At 38.4% G+C, this 19,951-nt stretch overlaps 1 protein-coding gene across 8 annotated transcripts in view; it reads right to left on the bottom strand.

The window, feature by feature from the left end:
- Positions 1 to 19,951, bottom strand: part of HYDIN (HYDIN axonemal central pair apparatus protein) — a 288,791-nt gene that overhangs the window by 243,543 nt on the left and 25,297 nt on the right. For all 8 annotated transcript variants that reach the window (XR_012490131.1, XR_002139687.2, XM_074314603.1 and 5 more), the window contains exons 5-7: positions 17,650 to 17,784; positions 12,022 to 12,221; positions 2,987 to 3,111 (exon numbers count right to left, since the gene is read on the bottom strand). Coding sequence is in view for 6 of the 8 variants with exons in the window: in XM_074314603.1 (XP_074170704.1) it covers positions 2,987 to 3,111; positions 12,022 to 12,221; positions 17,650 to 17,784 (460 nt within the window). In the remaining 2 variants the exon portion in view is untranslated. The remainder of the gene's footprint in view (positions 1 to 2,986; positions 3,112 to 12,021; positions 12,222 to 17,649; positions 17,785 to 19,951) is intronic.

Here is a 19,951-nt window from a genome sequence, read left to right on the forward strand (position 1 = left end):
GTCTAACAGAAGGTTCAAACCCAAATATATCAATAATTGCATTCAACATGAAAGGACTGAATAGTACAATTAAAAGACGAAGGTTCTCAGACTGGATTAAAAAACAACAACCTGGTGATGCTTCCAAATGTCACACTTGACATATGAGGACACAGAAAAGTCCAAAGGAAAAGGATGAACAGAATATATTATCCACACACCAATCAAAAGAAAGCTGCTGTACTATACAAATACCAGATCAAGTAGATTTTAATGTCAGAAATCTTACTAACAATTAAAAGACATTTCATAATGATAAGATGATTAACTCAACAGGAAGTTATAATAATTCTAAATGTGTACACACCAAGTATTGTAGTCTCAAAATATGTAAAATGAAAATTGATAGCACAAAAGAGAAATAACAAATCTGTACTCATAGTTGTAGATTTTAATAATATCTTCCAATAACTAATAAAAGGAGGAAAAAATCAGTAGAGATGTAGACTGTACAACATGATTAACAGACTTGACTTAATTGATCTTTATGGAACTTGTTCACTTTTCAAATGCACAGGGCTCATTTACCAAAATGGAACACATTCTGGGCCATAATGTAAGTCTCAACTAATTTCAAGAACAGAATTCATATAGAATTTGTTTTCAATCACTGGTGGAACTCAGCTAGAAATCAATAAAAAAATAAATAAAACAAGAAAATTTCCAAATGACTTCTTCAGGCCATCATTTCCTTATGAAGGCTCCATGTCACATAAAAGTTACATTAAATAAATGTGTATGTTTTTCTCTTATTAGTCTGTCTTTTGTTACAAGGGCCCAGCCAAAAACTTAGAAGGGTATAGGAAAAAGATATTTTTCCTCCTCTACAGATACCATGGTTGAAAACTGTCAGAAACAATAAACAGGAAACTAAATAAATAAGCAGACTTAATATATTTGAATTATCAGAGACAAGATATAAATAACTATGTTTAATATATTTAAGAAATAAAAGGAAAACTTGAAAAATAAAAGAGTAGAGAGCAATTTGATTTAATAAGAATCAAATAAAATTTCTGAAATGAAAATAATTATAATTGAAAAATTAAAACTCAGATGAGACTTCACTGAAGAGGAAATTATTGAATGAATGAGAAGAAAGTATCAAGAGAAGTCTATAGAGACAAAGAATGGAATACATAAAATAAAGGTTAAAAGGAACAAATAATAGAGTAGTAATAGATTGAGTAATAGAGTAATTGGAATTCCAAACACAACAATAAAATGAAGAGCCAATAATCCATATGAGGAAAAAAAAGAAACAGGATCCCTACTTCACACATACTCAAAAGTGAAATCAAAGATCAATTGTTAATTAACCTAGAAGCTAAAACTATTACACTTCTAAAAGTAAATATAGGAGAATAAGTTCATGATCTTGAAGAAAGCAAATATTTCTTAACAAGAAGGCAAAAATCATTAATCATAAGAAAAAAATTGATAATGTGACTTTCATCAAATTTAAAAATTTCTGCTCGTCAAAATGTATCACTAAGGAAACGAAAAGGCAAGCTAAAGACTGAAAGAAAATATTTACAATACATATATCTGACAAATGATTAGTATTGAGAACATCGAGTTATAAAGTACTCTTACAAATTAATAACAAAAGGAAAAACAACTGAAAAAATGAACAAGTCTTGAACAGACACTTCATTTAAAAAGATATATGAATGGCTAGTAAGCACACGAAAAGGTGCTCAACATCATTAATCATTAGAGAAATGAAAATTAAAACCACTAGAAGACATCACTTTATAGCATGAGTATGTCTAAAGTAAACAAAGACACTATGCGTTGGTGAGGACGTGCAGCAACTGGAACTCTCACGCTTTGTTGGTGGGAGTGTAAAATGGCACCACTACTTTGGAAAAATCGACATCCCTGATGTATTATAAGCTGTGCTTTTAACCTTCCACTGTTGGGTTACGTGGGTCAAAACTTCCCCCCCTTGCTTAAGCTAGTTCAGGTTCAGTTTCTCTTGCTTGCAGCCAGTGAAATATGGCTAACACTAACAGAAAAGAAATATAGATTGTGCCACTGGTTATGTGTTGTCATTCTGTGAGCGCAGTGTGGAGCCATGATCACTTAACCACGTGTCCTTAGGCAAAGGCTTGAATTATCCTGTTCAGATACACATTCACAAAACCAGCAACTCTGAGCTGTCATTTGTTGCTATTTCCCTGGCTGTGCACTTCTGTTTTCTCCCTCCAATGCCCTTCTGAGGCAGAGAATCAGGGTAGATCAACATGAAATGGGTAAAAAAAAGTGAGAAGGAAATGAGAAAAATTACGAAATATGACAGTGGTAAAATATTAATTTGAAAACCAACTTTGGAGACTTGTATGATGTACATGGAGTATACATGACCATCAATTAAATACTTGCAAAAACAATGTATAATTTTCATGATTATGCAATCATGAAAATGTATAATTTTCAAGAAAATGCTAGTGGCAAGTCACAGTCCTATATTTAAGTAAAATGTTAAGTAAGATATTGGCACATTCTAACAATTCAAGTAACTGGATGATACATACTCATAGACTAGTGGGCACACACAAGACTATTGTGAACTGGGGTTTACATTTTCAAAATGTTAGACAAATGCAGCAACAAATCAAATGGAAAACACATGGGGTGTTAAGTTACCTTCAAGTTCCATTTATTTATAAATAACCTCAATCTACTAGTGTGACATCTGGGTATATGTTCCTCCCTGAGCTGTGTATTTCTCAGGCTTTCAAGCATTGGAGAAACCAGTCAGGTGGGATTTATATTTGCCTTAACATTACTTCTGTTGGAGGCATTCATTCTTTTGTTCTTTACCTTGTGGATATTAGCTTACTCTAAGGCAGCCAAAATTACCACTTCCTATTTTATTTCATCATATTTTCCATCTGACCTTTCTTAACATGTAGAACTTTTAACAAAGAATAATGCATACCTGTGTCGTAACACACAATAAGCCTTTTGCTGTGATTTCCCACAGTCTGTGGCTCAAAATCCACTTCCAGTTGCATGGACTCTCCCACACTAAGAGTTCCAACAGACGGCTCTACAGAGAAAGGCCTGCAACACACATGAGACACACCATCAGAACACATTCTTGACTAGTGCGAGGGGTGGAGGAGAGGATGCATGAGTTCTAGATCTGCAGACAGCTCAGACCCGACACTATAATTCAGTGATACAATAGTAAAGCAGACTTTTTGCCCTAATGTGAAAGAACTTCAGTTGTCATGTTAAAATAACATTAATATATCAGCAAGTTGAAGAGAAATTTAAATGATGTAATAATATTCTTGTTTGTGTCCATGCCAATCAGCCATTCTTTTAACATTCATTGATTCCAGTAAGGGGCAGACTTACAATATCTAGGCAAATACTGTAATCTACAAAAGAACAGTGCCTTCAAAGGGATGAAAATCAAGTTTTGTGAGCATGCAGAGAAGAGAGGGCTTCATGATGGAAAAATGTATCAGAGTCCCAAAAGTAAAGTGATCACACAATCACATAAGGATAATTGGAGGGCAGTTTTACAAAGTATCTGTTTAAAAGGAGGGGGGGAGGGCATAGGGGAACTACAAGAGAAGACTCAAACACTCAAGCGTATGTATTAACAGTAGAGCTGTTACCACCTCTAGAGCCAAGGGAGGAGTGGTTTTGAAACCCACGAGAGTTCTAAGAGAATGCTAACTTATGAGGAGCCGGGCACTTCAGTCAAGAGAGACAGCCAGCCCAAGTGGCCTCACAGGAAAGACACTAGGGAGAAAAATGTCCTGACCTCACATTCTCCTGTCTGATTGCCTGCTGGGACTCCCATTGGCTTAACTCAATGGACCCAGAGGGAAGCCAAAGGCACAGGACCTGTGCCGTACAGGTCAGCCTCCTGAATGAGGGTAAGATGGAGATGGGTGGAAAGCATTTGGAAAAGCAAACTGGGGACAAGTTCTGTGTCTTGAAAATAGAATTGGGGCATCTAGACACTATGGGAAGGTCGGGTGGATTTGGAAACAGGAAATAGTTTCCTTTAATTGCTCTGGAAGGAGGTAGTCAGAGAGAAGCTAAATCTGATCATGAATGTGTCTTAAATAATTTACAGAGTTTTCCTTTGAAATAGGAACCCCAGCCCATTTAATTATTTTCATGGTCCACGTCATTTCTTCAAATTGCTAATTTTTCAAAGACAACGTATCTGGCAGACTAAGCTGTTTCTGATTATTTCATTATATCACAACCATTTTTAGAGTGTTCACTCCTTAAATCTTCTCCTAGATAATGAATTTAATTTCAGGAAACCTAAGCTTTCTTCTATGAGGGTACAGAGCTTATGGCAAAGGTAGCACTTGGTGGTACCTGAGATTATTATTGCAGGACCCCTAGTGCTTCCCATCACAGGCGATTGTTTACTTACTCTGGTGCTCTCTGTTTGGATTTCCCTCTCCTTTCACTTCTATTTTTCCTATCCTTTGTTCTTTTCTAACACTTACAGCACCAAACCTCCAATGAACCCTAGGAATTGCTGTAGAGGCATTATGGGGTAGTGGTTACTAGTCTGGAGTCAACTGAATGAGTTTAAAACCCAGCTCAGCCATGAACTTGGGCAAATCATTGAAACTTCAGTCTCCTTATCTGTAAAATGAAGGTAATGACAGCACCTACCTCATAGGTTGTCATGAGGACTAATGAAGCTGATATACGAGTAGGTTAAGTGCTTAGAACACCGCCTGGCACATAGAAAGTACTAAACAAGTGTTCGTTATTATTTCTGCTGTTGCTATTGTTACCTCCCCCTCACTGGCAGCCCCTAGATGGAAGGTGCTCCAGGGGATGATCTTGGGTGTTTAGAGGAGTTTAAGTTTTTATAATTCTCCTCTCAATCCTTCACACTGCTCTAGAGATTTTGTAAAACACACACACAGGTCATAACACAGCCATCTCCTGTTCAAACACCTGCAGCGGTCTTCATAATCTATGTAATAAAGGTCAAAGTCCAAGGCATTCGAGGTCCCACATAATCTGCTCCGGAACACTTTTTGCACTCTCAGTAAACACATACATCTGTCCAAATATCCTATACACCTGTCACATTCCAAGTCAGGGTTGATGGGATGGGATGTCATGGCTTTAGTCTCTTCACCCATAACCTCCCCGGGCACCGTACCTCCTCTCCCTTCCAACCAGACTGTGTCCCCCCCACATAGACATTCCAGAACTGCTGGGGTCACAGAGGAATATTCACCATTTTCCACATGTCACACTCCTTCCAAAGTCACTTATCACAACCCCGACTCAAAATCAACCCTTAAATACAACCTTCCCTGATTTTCCCTCATTAATAATGTCTCCTTCCTCTCAGAGGCTATCACTTTCTTTTTCACTTACTTCACAGTTCACCTTGTACTATAGTTAGTTTTCATGCCTGCCTCTCTCAATAGCTAGAGATTCTTGAGGTGAAAGGAAAGGGAAAGCAAACAAAATTTCAGGAGCACATACTCTATGCTGGGTGCTACACTGGGCACTATACATACGTCAATTCCTTTAGTCCTTAAAAAAGAAAAAAGAAAAACTTGAGGAAGGTTATTTGCATTTTAGACATGACAAAACAGATGTCCCAAAAGTGCAGGTGACTGTCCCAAAGTTACTCAACCAGGTCATGGTGGAGCTGGGATGGAAACCTGCCTTCAAGTTCAAGTTCTTTCTGTCTATCCCTGAAGGTGGGAGCCACCGTTACACTCACTGTTCTGTCTCTCACTACACCATGCATAGTTCTTTACTCACAGAGGCCTCTCAGAAGAAGTTGGCAAACTGAATTACAATAAACTTTTAGAAGGAAATAAAAGTACCTGTAACCATTAATTAATCTTTATAACATCTGGGTGGAACAGAAGAGAAGGACTTTCAGTGTCTCAAGAATCTCTGCTTCATGGGAGATGAAGTGGAGTCTCATGGTCTCAAAAGTCCTTTCCTTCCTGATGACCTCAGTAAGAACCTGAAGAGTTGAGAACTGGCCCAGTTTCCTGGCTTTGGGAACAACATAATCTATTCTTTTTTTCTTCTTTGCCTCCCTAGTTCCTAATATTTTTCTTCCTACACTGAAATGAAATTGCTTTCATTTTCTTTTCAAATATTACTTGGTAGCAAAAGAACAATTTTGAAGTGAATTAGATAGCATTACATTGCTGAACCTAAGCTAATTTTCTATGGGAAAAAATGACCCTTCTCTAGGACCTCTAGAATTCCATACAGAGGTAACAGATACTTTCCTGTTGTGCTAATGGTTGGGTTTATGTTGCACTAAATTTCTTCAGGAAGTAGAAAATCACCTGGAATAGCCATTGCTATTTAGAGCTGCCTACGCTCTCTCAATAAATCAGATGTTAATTGGGTAAAGTATGTTAAGTTCTTGTGCTTAAATATTGCAATTTGATTTTATACTTCATTTTACTAAAGGCAGATAGGCTGAACCGGCTAGAAAATATCAAGTATCGGAAAATGCTCTTACAAAGAGATAAAAGGTGTTCTTCCTCAAGGGTATAAGGCTGGCTCTGCCTACCAAAGTGTTTGGTTTTGATATCACATCCTCATAATACCGAATACTTGATTAGGGAGGGAACTTGGGTTTGTGAAAAATCATGATCCACGAGAAAGATTTTGAAAGGCTTTTGTTCAATCCCCTATGAACTGCTCTTAAGAACTAAAATTATTCTATCCAAAAGTGATTCAGTATTTTAGCAGAAGACTAAATATTGTTTTTATTATGTTAAATATTGAATAGTATTTTTTCTTCAGATAGGCTTTCTTATTAACTGATTCCTAACTTGAGATTTTGAAATTGCTTCTTAATCCTTCTATTTCACCTTCTGAAATTAATCCTACTTTAATAGTCAAAGTTATTCTGGTATCCACCAGAATTTTAGGTCAAATCTGTAATAAAGTTGAAGAGTAATCATTTATGTTCCCTGTGTATTTTATAGACATTGCAGCTCCTTTTATTAGTGTAAAAAAAACACTATGCTTATTTTATAGTACTTGGAGCATGTTTATTTTAAATTATTGTAGAGGTTTATAGTTGTAGCTTTGCCTTTGTAATATATTATTGGTTAGGTATCCTATAAACATTTATTGAGCACTTATTTATTCTAGACACTTTGCTAGGTTCTGGGGACATACAAATAAAAAGAGTTAGATACAATCCTTGCACTTGAAAAGCTCACATTCTATTAGGTTGATGCAAAAGTAATTGTGGTTTTTGCAATTATTTTCAACCTTTTAAGCCACAATTACTTTCAACCTTTTAACCCGCAATTACTTTTGCACCAACCTAATAATGGCAGCAATAGACATGTAAAGAAAGTTTTATTTTTTTTATAATGTATATGAACCTAACCATTTATAAACGTAACCATTAATTACATCATTATTTCAATGAAAAGAATATTATCTGTTTTCTAAACAATTTCTTGTGAGATATTGTTTCTCACTGTATACTGACTCTAAAAGCACCAAGACCAAGAGTAGTCGCTGGGCTTTGGACTCCAAATTCTCAAACTATGTCCACTGCTCTGTCATGTCTAGTCACAATCATATTAACTAAAAGTGTGATCTCCAACCCTGTCTGGGCAAGACAATCACCTCTGTATTTTTGAGAATGGATACTTGTCAATGGATCTCCCTAGAGATTCTGACTCAACACAATGTGACCACAAATTCAACTGCATCCTTTCTCCTGGTAGCCATCAGGGTTCTCAGTTGTACCAACACAAACCAACTCTGGCTAACTTCAACAGAAAAGGGATTTACTGGAAGGATTTGAGGTAGCTCACAGAATTGACAGCATGGTTGGAAAAACAAGCATTTTGTGGAAAGAACATAAAACGACTATTTCATGCAGAGCCTAAACAGGAAAACGAAAATATTTGCAAACAGGGAATTTAATTGACAGACTTGGACACACAGAAGATGGGAGTTGAGAAGCCCAATTTAAGACAGTGACAGTGAGATAGCTCAGGGATTAGTAACAGCAGTAAGCCATATCCACCCTGCGCTGGAGACAAAAGGAAAGGAGAAAGTGTCACCAGATCCTGGGTACCTGGCAGAAGTTGGAACCATGGCAGGCCTGTCTAACAGGAGCTAGAGCCATAGAGAAAATGCAGCCACTGGCTAGGTACTCTGCCTAAATCAGAAAGGGAGAAGAAATACCCTGGTTTCTTCCTACCTTCCAATCTCCTTCTAGTGCCACCCACTGGTAGAATACAGTTAGAATCCAGCTGACCCAGGAGGCCAAGGGGGCTAATACAGCCCCATAAGGATACTGAGCAGAGCAGGAGAAAAGCGAGGATTAGATCTGAGAGTAAACAAGCCCAGAACTGGCCCATGTTTGTTTTAATCCAGGTTTTGCTATTAACTTATGGGGAATTTAGATAAATCATTTCCCTTCTCAGAGCTGCTTTCCTTCATCTGTAAAATGGGAATGTTGGACTAACTTTTTTAATGTCTTTATGATTCCTGGCTAGTCCTTGAATTGGCTCACCATTTTACCTTAGAAATGTTTCTGTGTGAGGAGGAAATAATTCACATTCATAGTTATATGGACAAAAAAGTTTAAGATCTTTTCCTGCAACTTCACACTATTACCTTCCTGTTTCACCTTACAGGAAGGTAATATGGAAAGACATTGCCATTTATGTGTAGTTTTTAACTTTTAGCCAAACAGTCCAGGAAGATATGCTGCCTGCAATTGGTTTTCCACTTTAGGTAGATTCTATTTTTCATTGGAAAAATACCAATGTAACAGGAAATTTTTAATGTGTATTATAAAGATGGTGGTTTATAAGCACAAGGCCTTATTTTAAATCAAAAAAGATTGTGGTGTTTTTTGGGGTTTTTTCTAAATGATGGTGAACCAGTTGAACAATCTGCTTCCTTCTTCTTCAATCCAAATACATGAGCCTCACCATAAGATGACAAACAAAGGCTGCTTAAGCACTTAGGGACAACACCAGGAGACACTGATTTTCAAAAGAACTTTTCCACTGCTTTTGATGGTTCATTTATCTAAAGTGGTTCAGAGTCCTGCTTCCACCTAGGATGAAGAAAGCTGGCAAGTGTCTCTTCTACTCTAACAATGAAAATAAAAATCCAGATAAACAACAAAATCAGAACTTTTCTTCAACCAACCAGCGAGCTGAGGTTGCAGGCATAACAAGTGGCCTGAAATCTAAAAATGGACAATTGCCACCACCACACACGGGAGACTGGACATGCGCAGATTGTTTTACCTGTGGCAAACAGAGCTTCCCTACAAGCAGAGGAAACAGAGAGGATGGAGTAGGGGAAATATCTGAAGAACTAATGGCTGAGATTTTCCAAAAATAAAGAAGATCCAGGAAATTCAGAGAACTTCATGCAGGATTGAAACCAAAACTAAACAAAAGCAAAATAAATTCCTTAAAACAAAAAACAAAACCCACACCTAGACACATCATATTCAAACTGCTAAAAACCAAATATAAAGACCAAATCTTGAAGGAAGCACAAGAAAAAGACATACAGAGGAACAAAGGTAAGAGTTATAACAGACTTCCCATGAGAAAAACGTAAGCCAAAGATCAGAAAGTGATAGCTTTAAAGTACTAAAAACCACGTGTGTGTATTACTGTCAACTCAGAATTCTACACTGTAGAGAACGTATCTTTCAAAAATGAAGGCAAAATGCTTGCATAAAAAAAATTGGATAAAAACTGAGAGAATTTCCAATAGACCTGTGCTATAAGAAATATTAAAAATAGTTTTTCAACCAGGAGAAATACCAGACAGAAACTTGGATCTCCATGAAATGCTTCAGTGATAGTGATGCTTCTGGGGCAAATGGAAGAATAAACACAAATTCCCTCCCAAGGGATGTGCTTTCAACAACATTATGGCAGCCTGCTGCCTACAACATGGCAGACTGAGGAACCCAAAAACTCTTCTTCCAGAAAATACCTAGAAAGACTAGATAAAATATAACTTACATAAAAGTGTGTCTGAGCATGCAAACAAATAAGGCAAATCCACAAGATTCAAAAATAAAGAGGAATCTATTAGCTGAGTCTGCCCTGGGTTCCCATAGCCTTGAAGCCTGGGTTTTAACATCTCTGCATTTGGGGTGGTTAAGTCGGGGGACTGGAAACAAAATCCCCACATAAACCTGGGAAACTTGAGGGGCTACAAAACCATTCTCCCATCAGCACAAGGAAAAATGTCTGTCTTGGTTTTGAGAGAGGAAAAACAAAGGTCTTCTAGGGATTCATAACTCTGGACAGGTGTCTTATGTAGGTTTGGGGTTTGAATACGCACTGTCAGTCCCCTCCAGCCAAAAAGTGACCAAAAGAGTAGATCTGCTTAGTCTAACCTTTGTGAACCAGGCAGAAGAAAATGCTAATCCTTTCTAGAGAGATGTGTCCTTAAACCAGCAAATGATTCCACAGATAAAGCCCTTCTGAAAATGAGCTCACAATCCAGATCAATATACACACTATTCTTTTTAGTCACAGAAAAGAACGGGACCCTGTTTCCTACCTTCCCAAGCTGATCGTTCTTGTGATGGTCCTGCTGATTAGCCACCATTCTCATGTCCCGTAACAATCGTTCTTCCTCTTGAGGGCAAGGATTGTCTCATCATCATTTCTATTGTCCCCTGGTGTCTACTGTCCTATAGCTATTCCATAAATACCCTGTTTCTCCAAAAATAACACCTGGCCGGACCATCAGCTCTAATGCGTCTTTTGGAGCAAAAATTAATATAAGACCCGGTATTTATTATATTATATTATTTATATTATATTATATTATATTATATTATATTATATTATATTATATTAATATATATAAGACCTGGTCTTATATTATAGTAAAATAAGACTATATTAATTTTTCCTCCAAAAGACGGAATAGAGCTGATTGTCCGGCTAGGTCTTATTTCCGGGGAAACACAGTAATCAGATGAAACTCTAACTCCTTCACTTATTAGCTATGTGCTCTTTAACAAGTTATACAACTTGTCTATTGCTCAGTTTTCTCCTCTTCAAAGCCAGGGATAGCAGGCTGAATTCTTCTCCCTTCTCATCACTCTGAACCCTTCCTCTGCCTCCCTCTTCTTTTTGAAAGGCCCTTGTGATTACACTGTACCCACCCAGATAATCCAGTATAACTTCCCCATTTTAAGGTCAGCTGATTAGCAAACTTAATTACGTCTGCAACTCTAATCCCTCTCTGTCATGTGATATTACACATTGACAGAGGATTAGGACGTGGACGTGTTTGAGGAGCCATTATTCTGCCCCCCACACTGGCAGTAGAGCATTTGAAGAAACAATAAAAGAACAAACACTTATTATATAGCACTTGCTGTGTACCAGCAGTTTCCATTTATTAATTCATTTATTCCTCACAACATCCCTATTAAGTGGCTACTATACTTTCCCCCGTTTTTCAGGTGAGAAAACTGAGTACCAGGAGCCAAGGAATATGGGCGGCCCCTGGAAGTTGGAAAAGGCTCCCCTTAATCCCCCAGAAGAGAACACAACCCTGCTGACACTTTAATTTTAGCCCAGTGGGGCTTCTGACCTACTGCAACGTCAGCTACTACGTTTGTGGTAATTTGTTACCATAGCAGTAGAAAACTAATATAGCCAATTATAAAATTCAGAGTCAAAACAAATATGTTTATTAATAGATTCCCACGGGCCATTCTCTATGCTAAATAGAAAGACTCTTACCCGGCATTTCAGAAAACCAGCCGTACCCAAACAGGTAACCCTGAAATCTGGTTTCCTCTTGGGATGAAGAGGAAGTCTGCCCTACATCTCCCAGCCTTGCAACTAAAGGGTGTAACAAGCAGTAGCAGTTCCACCCCAACTGCTATTCTAGCAAATTATTTGAGCTGTCTAGACTTAGCTATAATCAATCAAAACCAAGAGCCAAAGGAACACATACTTGCAAGTTGTGATGTGAAACACAGCATCTTTATTGCCAATGTTTCGTACCAGCAGAATTTTCTGAGTGCTGTATTTGACAGGGCAAGTGGAAAAATTCAGCTCGTCAGGAAAATCTAGGATGGCTCGTGCACCTCTGGCTTTGATGGGTACGATAAACTTTTCTCTCTCCGTAACACAGGTCAGCATATGGGCATAATCCTACAAGAGAAGGGTAAAATCATCGTCTGTGGAAACACCAACATGATCAAGATAACTGGACAAGAAATATGGCCATATGCCAGGAATCTACCAACACAATATATTCTGTGAAACCTTCTCAAGACAATTGCAGATGTACTTTCAAGGAGATACTCTGTTCTGAGCGAGAAAGAACAGTTCAAGAGTTAAAACTGACAAGCCATTGGAAAGCTTATACTTCATGTGTTTCTCAGGTATTAGAAACTTCACTATCCTGAAGTGGGGGATAGTGAAGGCACATTTTTCTTTAGATCAGAGGAGGTTTACACATCCTCTTTCTAAACCCTATTTACCCTTCAAGCCCACGCATTAAACTGATGGCTCCAAATAAGGGTCTCTCTACACCCACACTCTTTACAATATGACTTTGCACTCCTCCATCAAGAGTGGAGTCTATTTCTCCAGCCCTTGCTTTGCCCAGCGGAATGTGGCAGAGGTTACGCAATGCCAGTTCCAAGCTGAAGCCTCAGGAAGCTTTGGGCATTTCCGGTCTTGCTCGTGGAACCCTGCCACTGCCAGGTAAACAAGCCTGATCTAGCCTATTGCAGGATGGAGCCCAGGTGTCCCAGCCAGGGCCATGCCAGACCAACCTTTGGCCCCAAATACGTGAGAGAGCCATGCCAAGATCAGCAGACTTGCCTACCCAACGCATGAGCAGGCCTCGTCAAGACCAGCTGAACCACAGTGTTGTGAGCAATAATAAATGTTTACTACTTTAAGCCATTGAATTTTGGGGTGGTCTGTAATTGTACAACAATAGCTAACTGATAATATAATAATCCAGTTTAAATTTTACCTCTCGTGCAAAACTATTACTGACCATCCCAAATAAAAATGCCGAGGCCCTGAGCACATATCTTCCCCAGTACTGAGTCTAAATGCAAAAGAAATACTGAATTAAGTCACTCTTTATGTCATCTCATTAGATATAAAACCAGAACTCTCATCCTCAATGTAGCCCTTCCCCGACCCTGTTGCCAAGCATGTTCAGTCATAGGACCTTTGTACTTGCTGGTCCCGCTCCCAGACAAGTATCTTCCCTCGGATATTTGCATGGCTTAATTGAGTTCTCTGCTCAAATGTTATCTCATCAAAGAAGTCTTCCCTGATCCTCCTATTGGAAGGAAACAGGAACCCCATCACTCTCTATTTTCTATCATGTCAGTATCAGTATCTGACATTAAATCATATATTTGTTGGTTTATTCATTGTGGAACATAAGCTCCATGAAGGCCAAAGTTTGTTCTGTTTTCCAAAGAATCCCAGCTCATAGGACTGGGCCTGGCAGAGTAAGTGAAAGAATATTATTCATTTTTCATATCTTTATTTGGGTACTAAACTATCAAGAGCTCTTCATAAACAGAATTCTCAACATCATCATTAGCCTTATTATACAATGATATTGGTCAAGTCCAGAAAGCTAAAAATTAGTGATATGACTTCCCTAACAATATGAAACAAAATGGAGAGAAACTCTTTTCTTAGAGAAGACTCTTAGACACCTTTCTCCTGGTCAAAATGACAAGAAAGTTAACGTCTAATACACTCGTGACACAAAAAGATCTCTGAGCCCTTTTTATAAGCTTTTGCTTTTATTATCTGTAGGCCATTCTCAAGTAAACTTCTTTATATTTTCTTGAGATTAACTTTTACTTATCTCATTTGACAAATATTTACTGCCTACTTCCCAGGTGTCAGGCACTGCACTAAGCACCAGGTTTAGAGGGGTGACCCAGACAGAACTAGAGATGGCTGATTGCAGGAAGAAAACAAAATCACTGTCATCATTTTTGCCAACAAAAATTGTTTCTACATGAGGGAAATTTTATGATATCTACAGTTTAATTAAAAATACTGGCAATACATACCATACAGTTCGTTATTGTTGTATATCTGGATAACATAAAATATGTTGACATTTTTCTATTCTTGAGCCACGATTTTTCAATTTCATAGTAACAAACTGAGAAAACTATTCGGACAACACATTAGATATTTTCTTAAAACATAATGGAGCAATAAAATTACATCACTTCCTATTTTATCCACTGAAGCCATTTCCCTCTGGTGCTACTACAATAAATAGATGTTTCCTTAAGCTCAGGGAAGTACCCACTTTTGCTTTCCTCCAAAAGCCTAACATTTTTCATACTCCTTTTAATGGTAAAGATACAAATTTGAGGTCAAAAAAAATGCCAAGCTCCAGACTTTTATAATGTTATATGGCAACACTGACTATTATATTTTTTACCATACATGAAATGTATGCTAGGATTATTAGATTAATAACATATCCCATCTTCTTTTTTAAAAGTGTGTGAGATGAAGAGAGAAGAAAAGCCAAAGCCAATTTGCTGCACCTGTTTTCTGGGTATTTGGCATTCTTAACAAGTTAAGTCCCCAGGAAGCCAGATTAATAGATAACAGGAAAAAAATGGTGCTGAATCGGTGCTGAAAATCCGATTGAAAGGAGACTGTCTTATTAAGCTGTGACATGCTGCAATTTACATATCTCACCCTCCAGATGTGAGGAGGGTAAATGAGAATGGGGAGTGCTCAGATCAGCAGGGGCTAAGGAGGAAAAATAAGTATGTACATTGGCTATCAATTTGGCCAACTGAAGAAGTGACACAGTGAGAAGATGGGCTTTTATTTTTCCTAAAATAAATGTGGCTCTAGTCAGTCCTCTGCTACATTCTGAAACAGCACTAAAGACAGCACAGCTAACACTAGCTGGTCGTTCTGTGCATGGCTGTCCCACCGGAAGACTCAATGTAGATGCCCAGAGACTGGAAAACCTCCTGGGAGTGGGGCCCTACTCATGGTGCAAGTGTAACAGGGTCTTTGAAGAAAAGGAGGAGTCAAATTAGCAGCACGAGCTTCCCAAATACACACCATCGGTCTTAGACAGTTAGCAAAAGGAGAAATTACTATGTCCTTAGAAAAACAAATTCTGTAAACTATATTATAGTTTAGAGTCCAAATCCAATAAGATGTCTTAATGTATCCAAAATTAGATAGTTAAATTTCTCCTAGGTAACCATTATTCTCACTCTATGACTCCTCATACAGGCATGTAGCCTTTGATAAATTTCAAACATTTAGCAGAAGAAACAGTAAAACAACATTTACATTTTAATTAGGGGTTTCCCAACAGACATGCAATGTTGGTGAAATGGAATAGTAAGAGGGAATTTAAAAGCTAGGAGTAAAATAAGCAGCCACAAAATAGAACCAAGTAATAGTCCTCAATGGAAATGTTAGCATTTCACATTTACAAAGTAAATAAAAACATACCTAAAATACATTTCAATTATTCACTTGCTGGATAGATAAGCAGTAATAAAATCTCTGTTCTTTTAGCTTTTCATTAGGGGAAATTTAAATCACATATAAAGAAAACAGAACAAATCCCATGTACCCACCCCCAGATTCAACAATTATTAATAATCTGTTATTCTGGCTTTGTCTATACTTCCATCCATGCCCACTTCTATTATTATTATATTATATTTCTATAGTTTTTAAGGTGGAATTTAGATATATTGGAATGCATAAATATTAAACGTACAATGGTGACACATGAATTCATCCATATAACCCACACACCTATCACAACATAGAACATTCTGCCTCCTCAAAAAGGTCCATGTATCCTCTTTCCAGTCAGACTACTTGCAATAATAGGACAACAATTATCCAACAGAAGACATGTTTTCCTCAGTACAGAAAAAAATTAAGGAAAGCCAACTCCTCAAATCCAGCAAGCTTTATATTTCAAGCTGCATGAAGGTTCATAATCAGCTTCCTGAAGAAACGTCAGTGTAGGAATTTGACACCCAAACTAAATCCAGGTAGCGTTCTCCTCACACTTAACATTAGGGTATTGAGCCTCAAGAAAACACCAGGACTTCAATAACATATAACAAAAAGGACTGCTTCTGGAGCTATTGATTTTTTCATGTATTTCAATATTACCCCAAACAAAATGACAGGTCCATACACACAACCCAAGAAACAAATAGTAATATTACAAAGTGGCAAAAATAATCACAGCAGTGTTGTTATTATAATGGAATTTATAACCACTCACTACAGTGATACATGCTTGGCAGACCACACTAAGTTCCTTATTCTTGCTGTCCAAAAAAGTTGGAACATTAACAATAGTAGCAAGAATACTGGTAATGACATTGACAACTGCTAATAAGTATTAGTGAAGGAGAAGCAGGGATTCAAGGCTAGTTGTCTCCGTTTCCATTACACTGTTTTGATTCCAACCATAATGGCACGATACAGGACATCACATACACCATCAGTGTTATGGATAACCTGACATTTTGTTATGCCTTTTTAAGCTTTGTCTTCTGTCCTCGCTCCTTCAATCACGCTGGTAAAACCCCTTTCCCCCTCCTCACAAGTCCCAGTCACTTTGGCTCATAGAGAGGAAAACCCACAATTCCGTTCTCTTGGGGAAGGGCTGGAGAGGAAGCCTCCTTCCTCAGTGCCCTTTAGATGGTCCTGCCTCCCGTGAAGAACTGGAATCTCTACAACCAAGGAAAGCTAAACAATGGGCTAGATGCCCCACAGCTGTAGTGGTACTAAAGGGAAATGGCCTCTGAACTCAGGCTCTTTCTAGCCTGCCTGTGCACAGACACGGTAAGCAGAGCAGGCAGGTCTCTGCTCTCAGCTCTAGCATCTTCACTTGTGCTTGGGTGGACCTATCAGTTAGGTCAGACCATCACTAAGGACTGGTTATCTACTAGTCACTGGAGAGCAGGAGGAAGCCCAGTCTAGGCCTCAGGTCCTGGCCACATTCTTTGCCATTAATGAGACTGATAATGCGATCGATATTTGGATCTTGGATATCTTTCCTAAACTAGTTAGAATGTAGGGAGGAGGGATGTAACTCACTAGGACCCCAAACTTCCAAAAAGGCATAGTCCCTATTCTTTGTCTCAGCTCATTGCATCTGAACCACACCTTTTCCTTGTTGGTGTCCTTCTAGCCATATAGTCAAATATGAATATGCTGAGGTAGGTGCCACAGGAAACAGGGCGGGGAACATCCAGGATTACCCTTCTTTACATCCTGGCTACGTAGCGCTCATATAAGCCTTCGGCACTCTGACAATTCTTTCTTCATTCCCAGTGGTATGGCACCCGCTCCTCTCACCCACCCTCACCACTCCTCTCACCATCACCACCAGCACCAACAATAACACCATCAACACTGCCACCACCAATACCATCAACAATACCAATGCTACTACCACCACCAGCACCACCACTAACAATAATAGACCCACACCACTATCTCCATGAACGTTCAGAATTGTAAACCGCTAGTGACAAGCATTCAACCAATTTCTTGCCAGCACTGCTGTTACCTTGTTCTCCTCTGGAATAAAGACGATTCGGAATATGGATGGCACTCCTGGAGCTACTTTGTGGCCAATATTTTTGGGGCTGATTACTTTAAAGTAAGGTGAACTTTCCTCAACAATTTTCACCAACCTTGGAATCTGCAAGAAAAACATACAGTGATGACACTGTGCATGTGAAAATGCAGAAGAAAACACACAGGCTTTGTAGTTAAACATGAAATCTCCATCTACTATTTACCAGCCACGCGACCTCAGTCAGGTAAAAACTTCAGTTTCATCAACTGTGAAAGGATATGACAGTACCTACCTTTATCCAAGTGCCCTACACAAAGTAAGCACTCAATGCATTTTAGCTTTAATTTTTATTAACATTATTATCACTCATTTTTATTGTTATTACAAGTCCTTGTTCTTTTTATTATTTAAATGTGACTATCTTCAAAGACTAACTGCTAAAACCCCACCCACACAGCGGAGTTAAGCTGGATTCCCCAACATTTGAGAAGTGCTCTGGGAGAAGAAATCACCCTCACTGCACTCCTGCGATGGACCATCACTGTCCATGACGTGCCACTTAATCCTTGCAATCAACTTTGAGTTTCATTACGACTCCCATTCTACAGATGAAAAAACAGACACTTGCCCTAAGTGCTATGGCTTCCCCAAGTAAAGGTGTTTGGAGGCAAGTCCTGATCTAACTCCACCTTCCCTCTCTATGGGATTGTCTTAAGTAAACACTACTGTGAAGCAAGAACAAAGAGAAATCTGTCTTCTCGTTGCTACTAGATTTCCCTAGATGAGAACCACCCTTTCCTGGGGTTCAACATTCCAGCAGCAGCTTACCAAGAGGTGTTGGATTATCCACTGGAACTGAGTGCCCTTTCACAAACAAAACTTACGCACGCCCCTTCTCCTTGACTTGCCCATATACACTCACTGACAACCCTTTCTTGTCTAGCACCAGGGAGGAGTCGTCAAAGTACCCTTTAGACTAGCTCCTCTCTGCTTTTAAAAGCCTTAAAAACAGAAAACAAACAGACAAGAAACCCTTGAGCAAGAGTCACAAAGTAATGTAGAAAGGGAAAGAGAGAACTAGAAGAAAGAAACTGAATTGGTTGGCAGCTCTACATTAAGAGAGAGTCCTAATGTCTTTGGGATATCTCTTCTTGAGGGCTAGGAGCATAACCCTGAACACCGGGGTTCTTTTTCTTCTCTATGCCTACCCTTTAGCTTCTATCCATCCCATGAGCTTCTCTTGCTAACAGTTCTGCAGCAAAAAAACTAAATATACCCTTTTCTCCAGAGTCTGCCTTTGCTGTCACAAATCACCCCACTGATCTCCGAAAGGCATCACTGATTCCTTTAATGAGCTGTACTAAATGTAACTGCAAGTCTTCCCATTGCCTTGGATTCTTACATAATCTTTAATTATTTTTCCCTTTGTTCTTATAGTGAGACTTTGTCTCCACATTCTTAGACTTCTGTAACTATTCCTACTTGTCTTTACACCTGAAGTTTAGCAACTCTCAGCTGCTTTCCTCCCTGTGATTACTTTTCACACTTAACTGTGCTTCATGCTGACCTCCAACCTTATTCTTTCTTTCATTATTGTTAGATGTCAAGGAAATCTTCAGGCATTTAAAACCTTTTCTTGAAATAAATCTTAATTTACCTCTGAAGAAAAAGGCAGAACGATAGAGCAGACATCCTCAGTTGCAACTACAGAGACAAGGTATAAACAGTGGGAGAAGCCATCCAAAACTATCCATAGGGAAATCTGAAGGCTATCTGAGATAGAAAGAAGGAGATAAAAGAGGGGGGAAAGGGATCTCCATTTTTTAGAAGTTTGTTGTTGTTTTTTTAAATACAATTTGTAGAATATAAATGTATTGACTGAACAACAGCAATTCATATGAGTAGAGTTTGTATCTTCCATTAGGGATTGGAGGCTCTAATGCAAAGTATGTAAACATGAATAGTAATTGCCCTGTCTTAAATGAAAGGCTAGCTCAACTGGTCACACATGAGAACTTCATGACATTCATCTAGCCAATCCTTTATTCAACAAAATGTTAGTTCACAAGTTGGGAGTGTACTGTTTCTTGGGCACTGCACAGGGACTGAACATATAGCAAACCAACCAACATAGTCTTGTCTTCATTAAGCTTACAGTCAAAGGGCATGTTTTCATCTATTTTCCTAGGTCTATCAAATTAAAGAACTTATCTAAGATCCTACATGATGCCATTTTATTTAATCCCTTCTTACATATCCGTGAAAAATACAGTCATACCAGTGAACATAC

Source organism: Rhinolophus sinicus, linkage group LG11 (genome assembly GCF_036562045.2).
Source record: "Rhinolophus sinicus isolate RSC01 linkage group LG11, ASM3656204v1, whole genome shotgun sequence".
In the NCBI taxonomy this organism is placed as follows: Eukaryota; Metazoa; Chordata; class Mammalia; order Chiroptera; family Rhinolophidae; genus Rhinolophus; species Rhinolophus sinicus.